Source organism: Silurus meridionalis, chromosome 7, assembly GCF_014805685.1.
Source record: "Silurus meridionalis isolate SWU-2019-XX chromosome 7, ASM1480568v1, whole genome shotgun sequence".
NCBI classification, from domain to species: Eukaryota; Metazoa; Chordata; class Actinopteri; order Siluriformes; family Siluridae; genus Silurus; species Silurus meridionalis.
This window is the reverse complement of record NC_060890.1, coordinates 14,539,415-14,553,215: the sequence shown is the minus strand read 5'-3', so window position 1 is coordinate 14,553,215 and position 13,801 is coordinate 14,539,415. Positions and strand designations below refer to the sequence as shown.

Sequence of the window (13,801 nt, the reverse complement as noted above, 5' to 3'; positions counted from 1 at the left end):
GCAGTGGTGGCAAGTTACTAATTATAGTACAGATCTGTTTCACACAAGTATAAAATTACCTTCAGCCCTTATCTTCTTTTTTTATTTGCCTGTTGCTTAATGTAAAATATTTACTTCACATTTGAACTGCTCCCTCCTTAGCAGGATGTCTGTATTTTAATTATTTGATTATTGTTTAACTCAGGTATGTTGTAATGTACCTTTCTTCAGGCACTTTTAATCATGGAGGTAAATTCAGTGACTTGTAATTGCTGTGTCAGAAGATTGAATTTTACAATCTGATTTTAACACTGAATATTTTGCAGAGCCTGAAAGGAATCATTTCCTATTATGATTCAGCCATTTCATAGGAACACAAATGCACCATGGTTTAAAATTGGTCTTCTCCAAAAATAGCAGCTCCAGTACCAGCACATCTTAGTCATATTATTCCATAAATGCACAACACATTTACCCCCTATCTGTTCATGATTATGCTCGTACAAGTAAAAGTAAATAATTAACACAACCAGACAACGCCACATCTTGATCATCCCAGGCTGTATGTTTTTGTGTATGAATTTGGCTATAGGTTATACCTGAGCTTCTAAATATTCATTAGAGAGTTTGTCCTTGTACGTCAATGGTGCTGATTTAGCTGTGCACTTGCACTGAGACACTGCGGTATATCCATATGACTGACCAGCGGTCCTCGACCGGGCAGAGGGTGTGTGGGTTTGGGGGCTGGGGGAGTTTCTCAAGACGTTTTTTTGGAGAAAGTTCCATTTGCCTACAGTATATAATTGAGGACATATATTTGGGACATTACATTTGGGAGTCACTTTTCCTATGATATTAAATGCATGTGTGCACACTTGTATGCAAAAGTCTATTAAAGCTATACAAATGTTTATGGATCTGACAGTCACACCCATATGTGCTTTTTGAAAATCAAATTCTGGAGCCAAAAAAAAAAAGAAACGAGAATATACATCTGTTGTATAAATCAGATGCTCAAAACTGCTCTTACATGAGCAAATTTCACATTTATTTAAACGGAATGTGCAGTAAGGCAGCGTAAATAAGCAGACTACCATCTCGAATGCTGCAGCTGAAAAATGTAAAGAACTACAGTGTAAGACTATCAGTTTTGATGATAATCATTACAATTACCTTCATGTTTTTTATGTAGAGTTGTACATAACATAGCTAATGCATTTACAATTTATAAATAGGTATTTTCTCAAATGATCTTCATACAATATCAACAATAAAGGTTTTTAAATAATTTTATTGTGTTGCCTTTTTTTCACTAAATGCAGATATGTTCAAAACAGTGTATTTCATTTCATGACTAAGTGCAGCTTCACATCTCACACACGTGCACACACACACACACACACACACACACAAATATACAGCACAATTTGCAAAACTGTATGAAGCTGAATTCATTATTTGACTTATTGGCAAAAAGGACCTATACTAAAATGATTCAGCATGTCAATGCTTATCTTTCGTGACCATATTTAAAGGTTTTAAATTACTGGAAGACTTGAGTAGCTCTGAGGAAAAACCCCTAGTGCAAACCATAAAAGAATCATTAAATTAGTTGTAAAGTGACACAATATGTGTCAGGCAAGGTAAACACTGGAGCAAAATAATCCTGAGGTACATCAGCTTTTCTCTCATCAGCACAAGTAATAATCCAAATGTACAATTTGTTTTGATTAATATGCAGAGACCAGACTGTGAAAACTGTGATGTGTCTGGTCTCAGAGGATTCTTTCAGTCACATTCAGTAACTGGTCAAGGTCAGTGTGGATCCAGACCATATCCCGTGATCACAGAGTGTGAAATGGATACACATGGACCATATCACACACATTATCTTTAGCCAAACCACTTACTAGCATGATTTTCAGTGGTAGGAAGGAAACAGTCTTAAATAAACCTACAAAAAAAAAAACATTAAAAGCATAAAAACTTCACACTAACCTGAGCTCAGGATCAAACCTGGGTCCATGCTACCTGTCGAACAACTTGAGGAATATAGAACACTGACAAGGTCTGACCATTTTGTCAGGCAAATCGGTCACATATTTAGTAGGGTTGTAACGATACAGAGAATTTCAATTCAACACAAAGGTGTTTTAGTAGAAAGCATTTTTAAAACTGCAAAAAAAAAAAAAAAAACTGCATTGCCTCCTGTTTTCAACTGATTCAAACTTTCAACATTGTAAAGATACAAAAAATAGGGACAGTGTGTTAAACCATATAAGTGAACAAAAGCTGTGCATTGGCATGTAACAAAATCAAGCATGGCTTATAAAACATGAACACTCTTCAAACGTTTATTGAAGTGATACTCAATGAACGTTCAGTTATTTCACATTCAGATAGTTCTACTGTCAAAGTCATCACCGCTGCTCCATGTCTCAGAATCCCGCATGTTTCTCTATAATAAGTAGAGTCCCATAGGTCTCCATGATGTCTTTAGCCTGGATTGAGTTAGTCAGTAAAGCTTGGTATAGGAATGGATTAGCTTGTGAAAATCAGCTTTCTTTAGAGAGGTGTACTAAAAAAAAAAAACTAAAAAAAAAAAAAAACACGGTATAAAAACTACTGTTTTTCAGAGGCGGTGCTGTCAGCCTGTTTATTAGACCACAGGTGATAGGAGATATTTTATGATAAATTACCTGCATTATTATACACTGTATCGTTACACCCCTACTATACAGCCTGCTTACAATTCTTTAGACTTGGTTATAAGAAACTAGCAGCATCGGGATCTTGTATAAATATTACATAAAAGACCAGTCACACCTGACTTTTAACATAGCATACTCAAAAGACAAACTTATCTATCCTAGTATACTCAATTATTTAATCTTTGAAATCGAGTAACTATATAATCTAAAATCTGCCCTTGAGTGGAAATAAAATGTATTTGTAAATATATAAAAGTTACTCATAAAGTAAAAGACTGGATCAGTTGTTAATGGCATTGGTACCTTCATGCACCTGGTGCAGTTTTTGCCCATGTTATTTCTATCTAGTAATATTTTCTCAATTTCTAGTCATGGAGTATCATCAATTCTACCAAAATTATTGAATTTTACAACAGAAATACATTTGAACATTATAGCCATTATCAGGTCAGAGGTTGAGGAAGGAGAAAGCTGAAACTTGGTCACCACTAAAGGATGAAGAGGGCTCTGTGTTTTTTTCCGAGCTCTTCTCCATATCCATGTTGATGCTGTCAAAAATTTCTGGTCTGCTTTGGGTATCTGGCTCCACAAGAACAGGCTCAACCAGACACACTGGCTTGCCTCTGTTGATCAGCTCCATGCCACTAAACAGGGAGAGTCTGGGAGGGTTAACAAAAGGCTCAGAGCTCTTACAAAGGTCTGTGGTTCTGTCTTCATTTTCCAAAACACTCTGCTTGTTTCGTGAGCTCCTCTCAACAGAATCAGAATGATCATACTCCTGGTCTTCTTGTCCAGCAGAGGGAGCTTGCGAGTCACTTATGAACAGAGGTTTATTGACAGCTGCGTCCGCTTGTGCTGAGAGAAGAGGACTAATGAGAGTTGGATTCAAGGACAGATCTGAACGTGAAGAAGTAGATGATTCGGGACACACAGGAACGTCATGCTTGGTTATTTCCGAGAGAGAAGTACCCAATAGTGCTTCAAACTGCCTAAGAAGCTACAGACAGAAAAGCATCATTGTTACATATGTCCTGTACACACACACACACACACACACACACACACACACACACACACAACTGGTTATTTGAACACAATACACCCTTGTATACCTCTTTCTTTACCTTACCTTGGTTGCCTTGTTCGTTACTGGCCCTGTTGTCCCCTTACTCAACTGGGAGAGACGTACATGTGTAACAGTGAAGATATGCTCTAAAGATATCAGATCTGTGCACATCAGGCATGCCAGACCACACAGTGCTCTCTGAAGAAATAACAAAGATGTTTATATTTAGGATGATATAGTCTATTTCTTCCCCACTCTGAACAATCAACTACAGTCAATTATGCGCTTAAGGTAACCATATGTTTAAATCTGACACAATACCATTTGGGTAATCTGTGAGGGGTCCTGTAGTTTGTGACAGAGAAGCTCTACCACAACTTCACAGTTTAAAGTAGAACACCTAGAATGGAAAAAGAAAGAGGGAGAGAGAGATTTGCTGGGAGCAATCATTTTAATAATGTTACAAAAAACAAATCATGTCCAATCTAAAGTTTTCCTGTACTGAGAAATTACTAGAAAATAGAAGTCAATGAATAGGTAGACCACGTGCAAGACTAAGGCCTAAAACACCACTAATTTTTCAGAAAGTCCATGTGTAATTAAATGTTTGTAATCAACCAAAACCACAAGTTCTTCCACCTCAAAAATACTACAGGTAATTAAAGGTGATGAGCAGATTTGGGGCCTCGTTCACAAGAACATTTCACCAGAGATTTTACCTCAACATCAGCCCTTATTGTAAGCTCACACATGCAGCAACTGTCTTGCCACTGAACCATAAAGGTGCAGCAGGTTTTAAAAATACCGGTTGCCATGTTTATCAGGGGTGGCATAATTATTATTCTAATTCAACAAATCTATAGCTGGATCACATGCCCTCAACTGCCTTTAATCCCATTGGAAGTCACTGCATAAGATTGAAAGTTACAGTTTTCTCTAATTTGTTGCTTTGCTGGACACGCCCACATCTACCCCCTTCCACTGTCACGGTTGCTCGTATTGGTGGACGTCACCAGCTCTTATTGAATATGAATGGTTCAATTGCTTTTCGCTGCTAGTCAATGACTACTCTGATGTGTAAACATAGCTCTTATCTTCAAATTGTAAAGAGTGAATTCTACATTGTCGGTTTTAAAGCCTACAATTTGCTAAACATTTCAACATGAACACTTACTCTTTGATGAAAAGTTGGCTCTCATCTCTGGACAGAAAGATTTTAGATCCATTAATGAGTCTGTTAATTAGCGCCATCTCCTGGCCACAGTCTTCCAAATGTACAGCCTCGGCACTGAGAAAAGAAAACTTTCTAGCACATCTGGGAGGCACCTCAATTTAATAAATCTGAATTTGAAGATATGGCAAAAGAGTTAAGAGAATTACTCAATTTTAACTTGAATTAGAAAAGATATGGTCCATATAGTCCCTTTATTCCCCCAGTGTATATATAGATCAAGATCAAGGTTGATTTTGGTGGAAACTTAAAATGATTACAAATCAATCCAACATGTCTATGTCTTAACAACTGCATGCTTGCAAATGAATCTAAATCTCTAAATCATGCCACCAACTGAGACATTTCTAATCTGATGAACTTTATTAAATGATTTTAATCTTAATAAAAAAATATTTAATCAAGCAATCATTTAATCTATGCATTATTAAAAATAATGACTGATAAATAAACTTCAGTGAACAGACTCTCTCTTACATAATATATAAACTACTGTTAGCTTTTATATATTACCGCAAAATGTAATTTTTGGAGTAAAATTAATTTCTACATAATAATAATCATCTATTCAGAGGATGATATTGTGATTTGTGGTGAGAGTAGTGAGCAGGTTGAGAAGAGCCTAGAGAGATGGAGACATGCGCTGGAGAGAAGGGGAATGAAAGTCAGTAGGAGTAAGACAGAGTACATGTATGTGAATGAGAGGGAGGGCAGTGGAGTGGTGCGGTTACAGGGAGAAGAGGTGGAGGAGTTCAAGTACCTGGGGTCAACAGTGCAAAGTAATAGAGATTGTGTTAGAGAAGTGAAGAAAAGAGTGCAGGCAGGGTGGAGTGGGTGGAGAAGAGTGATAGCAGGAGTGATTTGTGATAAAAGAGTGTCTGCAAGAATGAAAGGGAAAGTTTATAGGACTGTGGTGAGAACTGCGATGTTGTATGGATTAGAGACAGTGGCATTGAGTAAAAGACAGGAGATGGAGCTGGAGGTAGCAGAGCTGAAGATGTTGAGGTTTTCGTTGGGAGTGACTAGAATGGACAGGATTAGAAAAGAGTTTATTAGAGGGACAGCGCATGTAGGATGTTTTGGTGACAAGGTGAGGGAGGTGAGATTGAGATGGTTTGGACATGTGCAGAGGAGGGACATGAGTTATATTGGTAGGAGAATGCTGAGGATGGAGCCACCAGGTAGGAGGAAAAAAGGAAGGCCAAGGAGGAGGTTCATGGATGTGGTGAGGGAAGACGTGCAGGTAGTTGGTGTAAAAGAGGCAGATGTAGAGGACAGGGGGGTATGGAGACGGATGATCCGCTGTGGCGACCCCTAATGGGAGCAGCCGAAAGAAGAAGAAGAAGAAGAATCATGTATTCAGATGACTCCTATGCTGTACAATGACCTAGCATTAATTAAATCCACCAGCTTTACCGTTCTGATACGCTGTCTCCACTTTCACGGCTCGCACACGAGTGGCTGCCCGTGTCTCCGGACTTACTGCTTCCCCTAACTGATGTCTGAACGACTGGCTCGTTCTCGAAAGAAGAGTTGTGAGACGAGCTATGGCCACTGCCTGTTTCGTCCCAACCTCCACTTGCCTGTCCCGGGCATCTGTGAGGAGCTGAGAGGAAGAAACTTCTCATGAAACAGATAATGCAGTTAACTTTATTTACCACTTGATAAAATCTACCAACCTGTACAAACTGTAATGAACTACAATGATGCACAAAAATCTCCTTCACTACAAAAAAAACTGTGCTATTATCAAGTACATTTTTGCCACTGGTTTAAGTGACTGTGTAGACAGTCATGCTTTAGCTGAACTAACTCTCTCTCTCTCTCTCTCTCTCTCTCTCTCACACACACACACACACACACACACACACACACACACACACACACACACACACACACACCCCTTACAGTTTCAACATTTATCCAAGAAACTGCCCTTTGATTATACTGCAGCTGCCTTTTCCATTAATCAAAGTTTTATATTTTTGTAAGACCTTCTACATAAAAGATGGTCAGAAACTGGCAGAAACAGAGCAGCAAAGTTCTTCAGTGGATCCACCAAAGAACTTGAAAACCAATGTAAGCAAGAACTTAAGTAGTTGGACCTTCACACATTTTATTTGAAAATCCCTGCTCCATAAGCATAACCCTAGTTTATTTAAATACCTTTGCAGCTGTCTGAAGGAACACTGTATGCACAAGCTGGCATTGCAACCTCCACAACAGCAGAGGGAGCCACCACTGCCCGGTAATTATTATCATGGAGTCGAATCCCAGCATGCTCTGTGGGGGGAAGAACAGCACTGGCCACCACCTCTGCAGCTTTCTGAATCTTGTCCAAAATACGCACTGTACCTTATAAAGAACAAGCAGAGTTGCTGTAAAAACTGAAAATGAAACGAAAACAGGAGCAATCTGGGGTATTGGTCACAAAATTGAAACTGTCTTACTGGATGATTTTCTCGCTGGGCTATTTCCAAATCCCAGCATTCCTGATCTGAGACACTCTGATCCCATTCCTATTCAAAAATAATGGCCCAATGTGTAAAAACGTGACATTTAACACAGATTTCACACAACATTTAACACATACCAAAAGAAAACCATGGTTAGTTTTGCTTTTAAGACTTTTCTGTTGCTGAAAAAACATCTCAATGTTTTGAGGAACAAACAAAGAAGGCAAACAAGGATATTAGTGCTAAAGTATTAAATGTAAATGGTGGGAACAATGATGGGAAAATGATTAAATGGGCTTCTATAATTTATTGATTTTCAGCATTGAGTAAAACTAATTCCTGAACATTCATTCAGTTAGGGACAATTCATCTTCAGTCCACACTCAGAGTCACAAAGGACATTAACACTGGGCCTGAGGTAACAATGCATCCCAGGTCCATCACAGGGTATCATACACACACATTTTCACATCTGGTGCAATTTAGAATCAACAATATGTTTTGTGACTTGGTAGAAAACTAAAGAAACCTTAGAAAACCCACGTGTTCACAAGTAGAATGGCAGAAATGCAACCCAGACCCTTTGGCAAACTGGGGACACTGGAGGTTTTAGTAAGTGACAATACAACATACCACACCAAATCCTGAATAATGATGCCTCTTTCACACACACACACACACACACACACACACACACACACACACACACACACACACACACACACACAGTCATTGTGACTCAAACCACTATGTTTGAAACAGGTGAATCAGCATTAATGACACGTCAAGAATGCTTATTTACACACCTATAGTTGGAGTTGCTGCTGCTTTACAGGGAGAGACACCAGACTTTGTGGACATCATGTCACTGAAGAGCACACTGGCCAATTCCTAAAGAGAAGAGATAATATTAGGGACGATCTAATAACCCAAGATCAGTGCAAGATCGGAGTTACACACACAAAGATCTAAAAAATATATACTGGAAGAAGTACGGTTTTAAATCTCTCACCTGTGCCAAGACTCGCACTTTCTGAAAGAGTGCATTGCCATGAATAGCATCCGGAGGACCACTGTACACTGAAAGAGACACCAAAGACAAGAGATTAGCAGCAATTCAGTTTTTTCCCCTGTAGATTACAAGTTCTTGATTTTACAATGTAAAGAGAATATTTTAATCCCAGGTTTTGTTTATAATTTCTACGTTTTTTGATGCATGCGGAATCCCCTTACCCGTTACTTCCTGGATGAACGTGGCATTTCGCCTCAGTTCTGTAACAAAGTGCGGAGGACTTTGTCCACAGAGATGCAGCAGGACCTTTAAAACCTTTAGCAGAGAACAGAAGGCAAAAAAAAAAAAAGCGTCTTTAGAAATTTGAGAACTCGATCAAGGCGTTATAAGCTTTAAAACGCTGCTGGATGTTTGCTCACTTAATAAATATGTTTACCTGTTATTTCTTGATATTTGATGTTGATATGTTGCTACAGTGAAACATTACTGTCTGATATTTAGACACATGAATATGCTGCACACTGTTGTTCTTCCTGCACATTTTCACATAATACACTGCCCTGATCATCGCATGGCGCTCCTGGATATATGTATACAGGTGAAAAAACACTATTACATACGTCCGAACTTGCCTGTTCATGTGCTGTATGTGCAATCTCTCTCGTTATACTTGTTCTTGGCAAAACATTTACTTGCTTAAAGCACATGAATAATTGTGCAGTCTTTTGCCTGTGCTCAACATTTATACAGTACAAAGTCTATAAGAATGAATTCATGAACAATTTCACTGAACATTGATGATCAAACTACCTGCAATGCACATGACAGTAAATGACAGTACAATCTATTTGACGTTACCATCAGCGTTTTTCCACCTCACCTTTAGTTTCACGTGACAGGACTCAACCTGCAGCCGCTCCAAAAGGTATTCAAGAAGACACTGGCAACAGCCCAATGACTCATGGGAAATTTCTAGGATGTTTTATAAGTGAAGGTCTTTATTGCACTACTTTTTTTGACAGTGGTGTGGTGGGCTGTCTCTTACCCCAGACATCTCTCATGTCTGTGTTACCTTCTGGTTCTCCCTTTTAATTAGGCTGCCGTAGCTAGTCTTGCCGGAGTCCTTACTTGCATCCTGATCATACTGTAGTGTCTTAAAATGTTATCTAACAATAGTGATACTTATAATAACAATGCTTAATTCTTTCTTCCTGTCACCTCTCCTCTCTTGGTGACAAGTTAAACATGCTGCTGAGCTACCAGTGACCAGCAATCCTGTCCCTTTCAGCTTTTCTGGTCTGATTAATCCCAGTGTCCTCTGGATGGAGGTCTCTTCGATTGAAGGCCACTGTGTGCAGCTGAGGATGGTTCCACAAGAACAGCCTAAAAATCTATGTAACTGAGCAACTCAAGGACTAGGAAGATGGATTTGGACTGTAATTATTATTCAGTAAATAATAATATTAATATTGTAATTTATATTGCACAACAATGGACCGCAGTTTTCACAAACAGTTCTGCATTTAAGCATCCGTCACTTAACAGCAGACCATATTGATGGAACTATAATAATGGATAGTTGGTGTCACAAAGATGAAGATGGTTTTCCTTCTGAATCTGGTTCCTTTCCAGGTTTCTTCCTTATTCCTCATCTCAGGGACTATTTCCTTGCTTCTGTCTCCACTGCCTTGCTCATTAGGTAACTTATAGACACTAAACTTATACATTCACATTTTATAACCACTGTAAAGCTGCTTTGGGACGTTGTATTGCAGTAAGTAGTTCTTGTAAACACGGCTTTACAACACAGTTGTCAAAAGATACTGCTGATTTCCTCAAACAGGTATCCAGGACAGGGCGCTTCGTCATCTGCTGTCGCCTTCATAAGAGTCGGCATCTGAACAAACACATGGCGGTCAGAGAGAGCAAACAAGTCCAGCGACATAAAGCTAGATCTCTAAAATCTAGTAACATCAATGACTTTGCCTGTACTGGGAAACCTGCATGAGGAGCGCGTGAGCTACCTTACCTATACATAAACACGTTAACCACAACATTTCAAGGAAAAATCTAAGAATCTAAGAGTCACATTTCGACCTGGATTCCAACCTAAAGCACTTACTTTCTGCAAGAATGCCAGTCGTTCCATTAAAGTAGCCATTTGTTACGGATCTCGGGTTATTCCGCGGTTTGTGTACCATTGCTGAGAGGGAGAGGCCGGAGCACCGTGCACTGTCATACCGCACACCTACGCTACACGCTTCTCGAATCTGATTGGTCAAACGCCAATGCGTCACTATTAAAGGTAACCAATGAGCAACAAGACGTTCGTTCAAAGCAGCAGGTGATAAGGTCCAAATCCAAATTCAGGTACTTTTCCCCACCCATGTTCACAAAAGTCCTGCTTTCTGTGCTGCGATTGATTGGTAATTTTCTTTCACAAAGCAGGTCGGATTTGACAGAATCTAGTGTGAACCAATCAAAGCGAAGGAGGCGGGACATGTAGGAAAACGGGTAGCACAATTATGCTGCCTTCAAATGTAATAAACGTTGTGGTGTTTTCAAATTCCTTTCCGAAGCTATGCACTCCGGGGTATGTTAAAAAAATAATTTCTGACGGTTTTTCTGTTTTTAATGCTTACATCATAGCAGTGGAAATGCATTGTCAGTTTTCTAAGTAGGTAATTAATTGTTTATAAGACAGTCATTGAATACACCATAATCATTGACTTATATTAGAACTTCTGCATCCGTTGCACATTTTAATTAAAGAAAAAAAACGGATATATTTTAGACAGATTAACAAGATAAATAGGAACTACATTTAAAAGATCCTCAATTAAAACTACACATTTGTGTATACTGTAGTGATATCTGGGGAGCACTTGAAGGAAGCATAAAGCTGGTCCTGAAGAGCGTCACGTGGTCAGGGGGCACAAAAATGGCGGCGCTCTTGTAGAGGATTGTGTGTTTTTGGATTTGGTTTGTAGGCCCATATACGTTTGTAATAAAACTAGATTTTATTGGATGTTGTACACTGTACACATTCTATATTTCGAAATTAATTATACATAGCAGGTTAATTGTTAGTTTACTGTTATTTGGCGGAATCTGTGACTTCGTTTTCAATCTTCTTGATCCGATTTGTTATATGGGTTTGAGAATGAAGTATCAGCCAATCACAGTGTAGGAGGCGGGATCTTTTCGTGTTCCCAGTCATGACAGGGAGAAACGTTTGGAGCAGTAGCCGGGAGCGGATGAGGAGATTCCCTGAGCTCTTTGCCCGGTGCTCAGCAGAGGTGAAAAAACTATAAGTCGCAGTTCAGCAACTAACTACAAAATTATAATAATTAAACCTTAGGAATAACGAAAACTGTATGCTGGTGAATCTCTCTGTACTTATTTAAACTGGTTTGTGTTGCAGGCAGCTGTTTATGGCAAATGTGTGGTTTCCACTACATCAGGCAAACAGGAGCTGCAGAAAGATTTGTGCCTAAAAGAGTTTGAAGCTCTGAAGACCTGCTTCATCAACGCTGTTAGTTTAACTGATGCACTCATATACTGTATATTGCTCAAAGTATTATGTATTCACTATAGAACTTGGCTTTATTATGGCTTTTTTCCTCTAATGCTCATCAGCCATAATATTACAACCCCCTGCCTAATAATATGCTTCCAAAATAGCTCTGTCCCATCAAGCCACAAGATCTCTGATGGTATTGTCTTCATGTCAAATGCTACAAGACACCATCAGATCACTCAAGTCCTGAGTTCTGAGGCAGGTCCTCCATGGATTGGACTTGTTTCTCCAGCACATCCGGGAGATTGTAGATGGAACACTTTGAACTCATAAACGGTCTGGAAAATATGAAAATATCTTCCATTATCCTGCAGAAATATTCCACTGTTTAGAGGCAATTCTGTTGTCATTTATGGCTGTACCTGGTCTGCAACAATATTTAGATAGGTGGTGTGTGTCAAATTAACATCCACATGAATGCCAGGAGCCAAGGTTCAAAAGGTGACAAAGATACACTTGGCCATCCATTTATTAAAAAAAAAAAAAACAGACCAGGCCAAATTCTTTCATTGCTTCATTGTCCAATTGTCGGTCTTTTGGGCTTTGAATAGCTCTAAATGGTCATGTGCACCAAGCTATGATGCACTGTGGGTTCTTTTTTATAGCCAACATGAACTTTTCATCAAATTGTGCTATTGTAGCTTTTCTGTGGGTTCAGACCAGATGAATTAGCCTTCACTGCCATTGTGCATTGGTAAGCCTTGGGTGTTTGGGGTTTTTCTTTCTTGAACCACTTTTGGTATGCTACGAACCCCTGCATTCCTGGAACACCTCACAATATCTTCTGTTTTAAAAATGACACTGACTCCATCGTCTAGCCAGCACAACTTGGCATCTGTCAGAGTCGCTTAGATCCCGACACTTGCTTGTATTTCATGCTTCCAACACATCAACTTTGAGAACTGCCTGTTCATATCACAGGAGTGATTGTTATGAGATAATTAGTGTTAATTCAACCTGTCAGTGGTTTTAATGTTCTGGCTGATCAGTCCCAAGTCATACAGCATGTTTGAGATTTAACTAGAATACCAATTCTATTTTTCTTTCTTTGCAGGCGAAGCAAAGAATGAAGTAGAAGAAGCCTGGATATACATGTTGAATAAACTTTTTGATCCATTCATTCACTCATCTTCAGATTCAGAGCCTTTTCCAGAAACACTGTACATAAGATTGAAATACACACTGAGTTGGATTTGAGCACACATTCAAATGAGGAGCAATGTTTTCAAGCCAAGCCACCCAAGTGCATGTTTTTGGACAGCAGAAAGTACATTTAAAACTCCACAGAGACAGTAACCTGAGCTTCAGCTCAAACTGCGTGGTTAAAATATTTGTAACCACCGTCATCTGAGATGTTTTATTTACATTTTTAAATAGTATCTGAAAAAAACATAAAAAAATGTCCTAGTGCATACAAATAAATGATCTCTATGGCACAGGTTTTGTGTGATCAGTGAGAAGTGGGTGTGTAAAGAAATGTCCCTGCACTGTGGTTTTCAGTGCTGCTGTGGTGAAGTATTGGCAGGTTGTTTTGCCACACACTCCTTCTGTCTCTATTATCTAGTGCAATTTAATAGATTAGATCAAGATGTGGATAAATGACTTGAGGGAACCAAAATTAGACTATTAATTATTTTTTTAGAAAGAGACAGTGAGTGAGCGCATGCTGTGCCGAATCAGGACCAGATGATAAATGAGGTGTGTTGCTTCTGTAAGGGTGTCACAACTCTGCTTTCCCTCCTGATCTCAGAGCTGTTGCACAGAGA

At 39.1% G+C, this 13,801-nt stretch overlaps 2 protein-coding genes across 2 annotated transcripts; one reads left to right on the top strand and one right to left on the bottom strand.

Annotated features, from left to right (window-relative positions):
• Positions 1-1,250: 1,250 nt before the first annotated feature.
• Positions 1,251-11,036, bottom strand: tepsin (TEPSIN adaptor related protein complex 4 accessory protein). Its single transcript, XM_046853610.1, has 13 exons — positions 10,578-11,036; positions 10,280-10,352; positions 9,336-9,427; positions 8,677-8,770; positions 8,456-8,523; positions 8,250-8,334; positions 7,438-7,506; positions 7,154-7,342; positions 6,404-6,593; positions 4,931-5,044; positions 4,078-4,156; positions 3,820-3,954; positions 1,251-3,687 (listed from the first exon to the last, which is right to left on the bottom strand). Exons 1-13 carry the CDS (start codon positions 10,614-10,616, stop codon positions 3,139-3,141), a joined length of 1,776 nt encoding a protein of 591 aa, XP_046709566.1. The 5' UTR covers positions 10,617-11,036; the 3' UTR covers positions 1,251-3,138.
• A 316-nt stretch (positions 11,037-11,352) lies between these two features.
• Positions 11,353-13,471, top strand: ndufaf8 (NADH:ubiquinone oxidoreductase complex assembly factor 8). The gene is made up of 3 exons (XM_046853618.1): positions 11,353-11,754; positions 11,880-11,990; positions 13,090-13,471. Exons 1-3 carry the CDS (start codon positions 11,674-11,676, stop codon positions 13,108-13,110), a joined length of 213 nt encoding a protein of 70 aa, XP_046709574.1. The 5' UTR covers positions 11,353-11,673; the 3' UTR covers positions 13,111-13,471.
• The last annotated feature ends 330 nt before the right edge of the window (positions 13,472-13,801 follow it).

Bases quoted from the DNA above. Each gene is read 5' to 3' on its own strand.
- ndufaf8 (XM_046853618.1), top strand. From the start codon at position 11,674: ATGACAGGGAGAAACGTTTGGAGCAGTAGCCGGGAGCGGATGAGGAGA. The intron at 11,755-11,879 runs GTGAAAAAACTA...TTTGTGTTGCAG, and splicing joins TTGCCCGGTGCTCAGCAGAG to GCAGCTGTTTATGGCAAATG. The intron at 11,991-13,089 runs GTTAGTTTAACT...CTTTCTTTGCAG, and splicing joins AGACCTGCTTCATCAACGCT to GCGAAGCAAAGAATGAAGTA.
- tepsin (XM_046853610.1), bottom strand. From the start codon at position 10,616: ATGGCTACTTTAATGGAACGACTGGCATTCTTGCAGAAA. The intron at 10,353-10,577 runs GTAAGTGCTTTA...GTGTTTGTTCAG, and splicing joins GACTGGCATTCTTGCAGAAA to ATGCCGACTCTTATGAAGGC. The intron at 7,507-8,249 runs GTGTGTAAATAA...ATTTTTGAATAG, and splicing joins AGCAGCAACTCCAACTATAG to GAATGGGATCAGAGTGTCTC.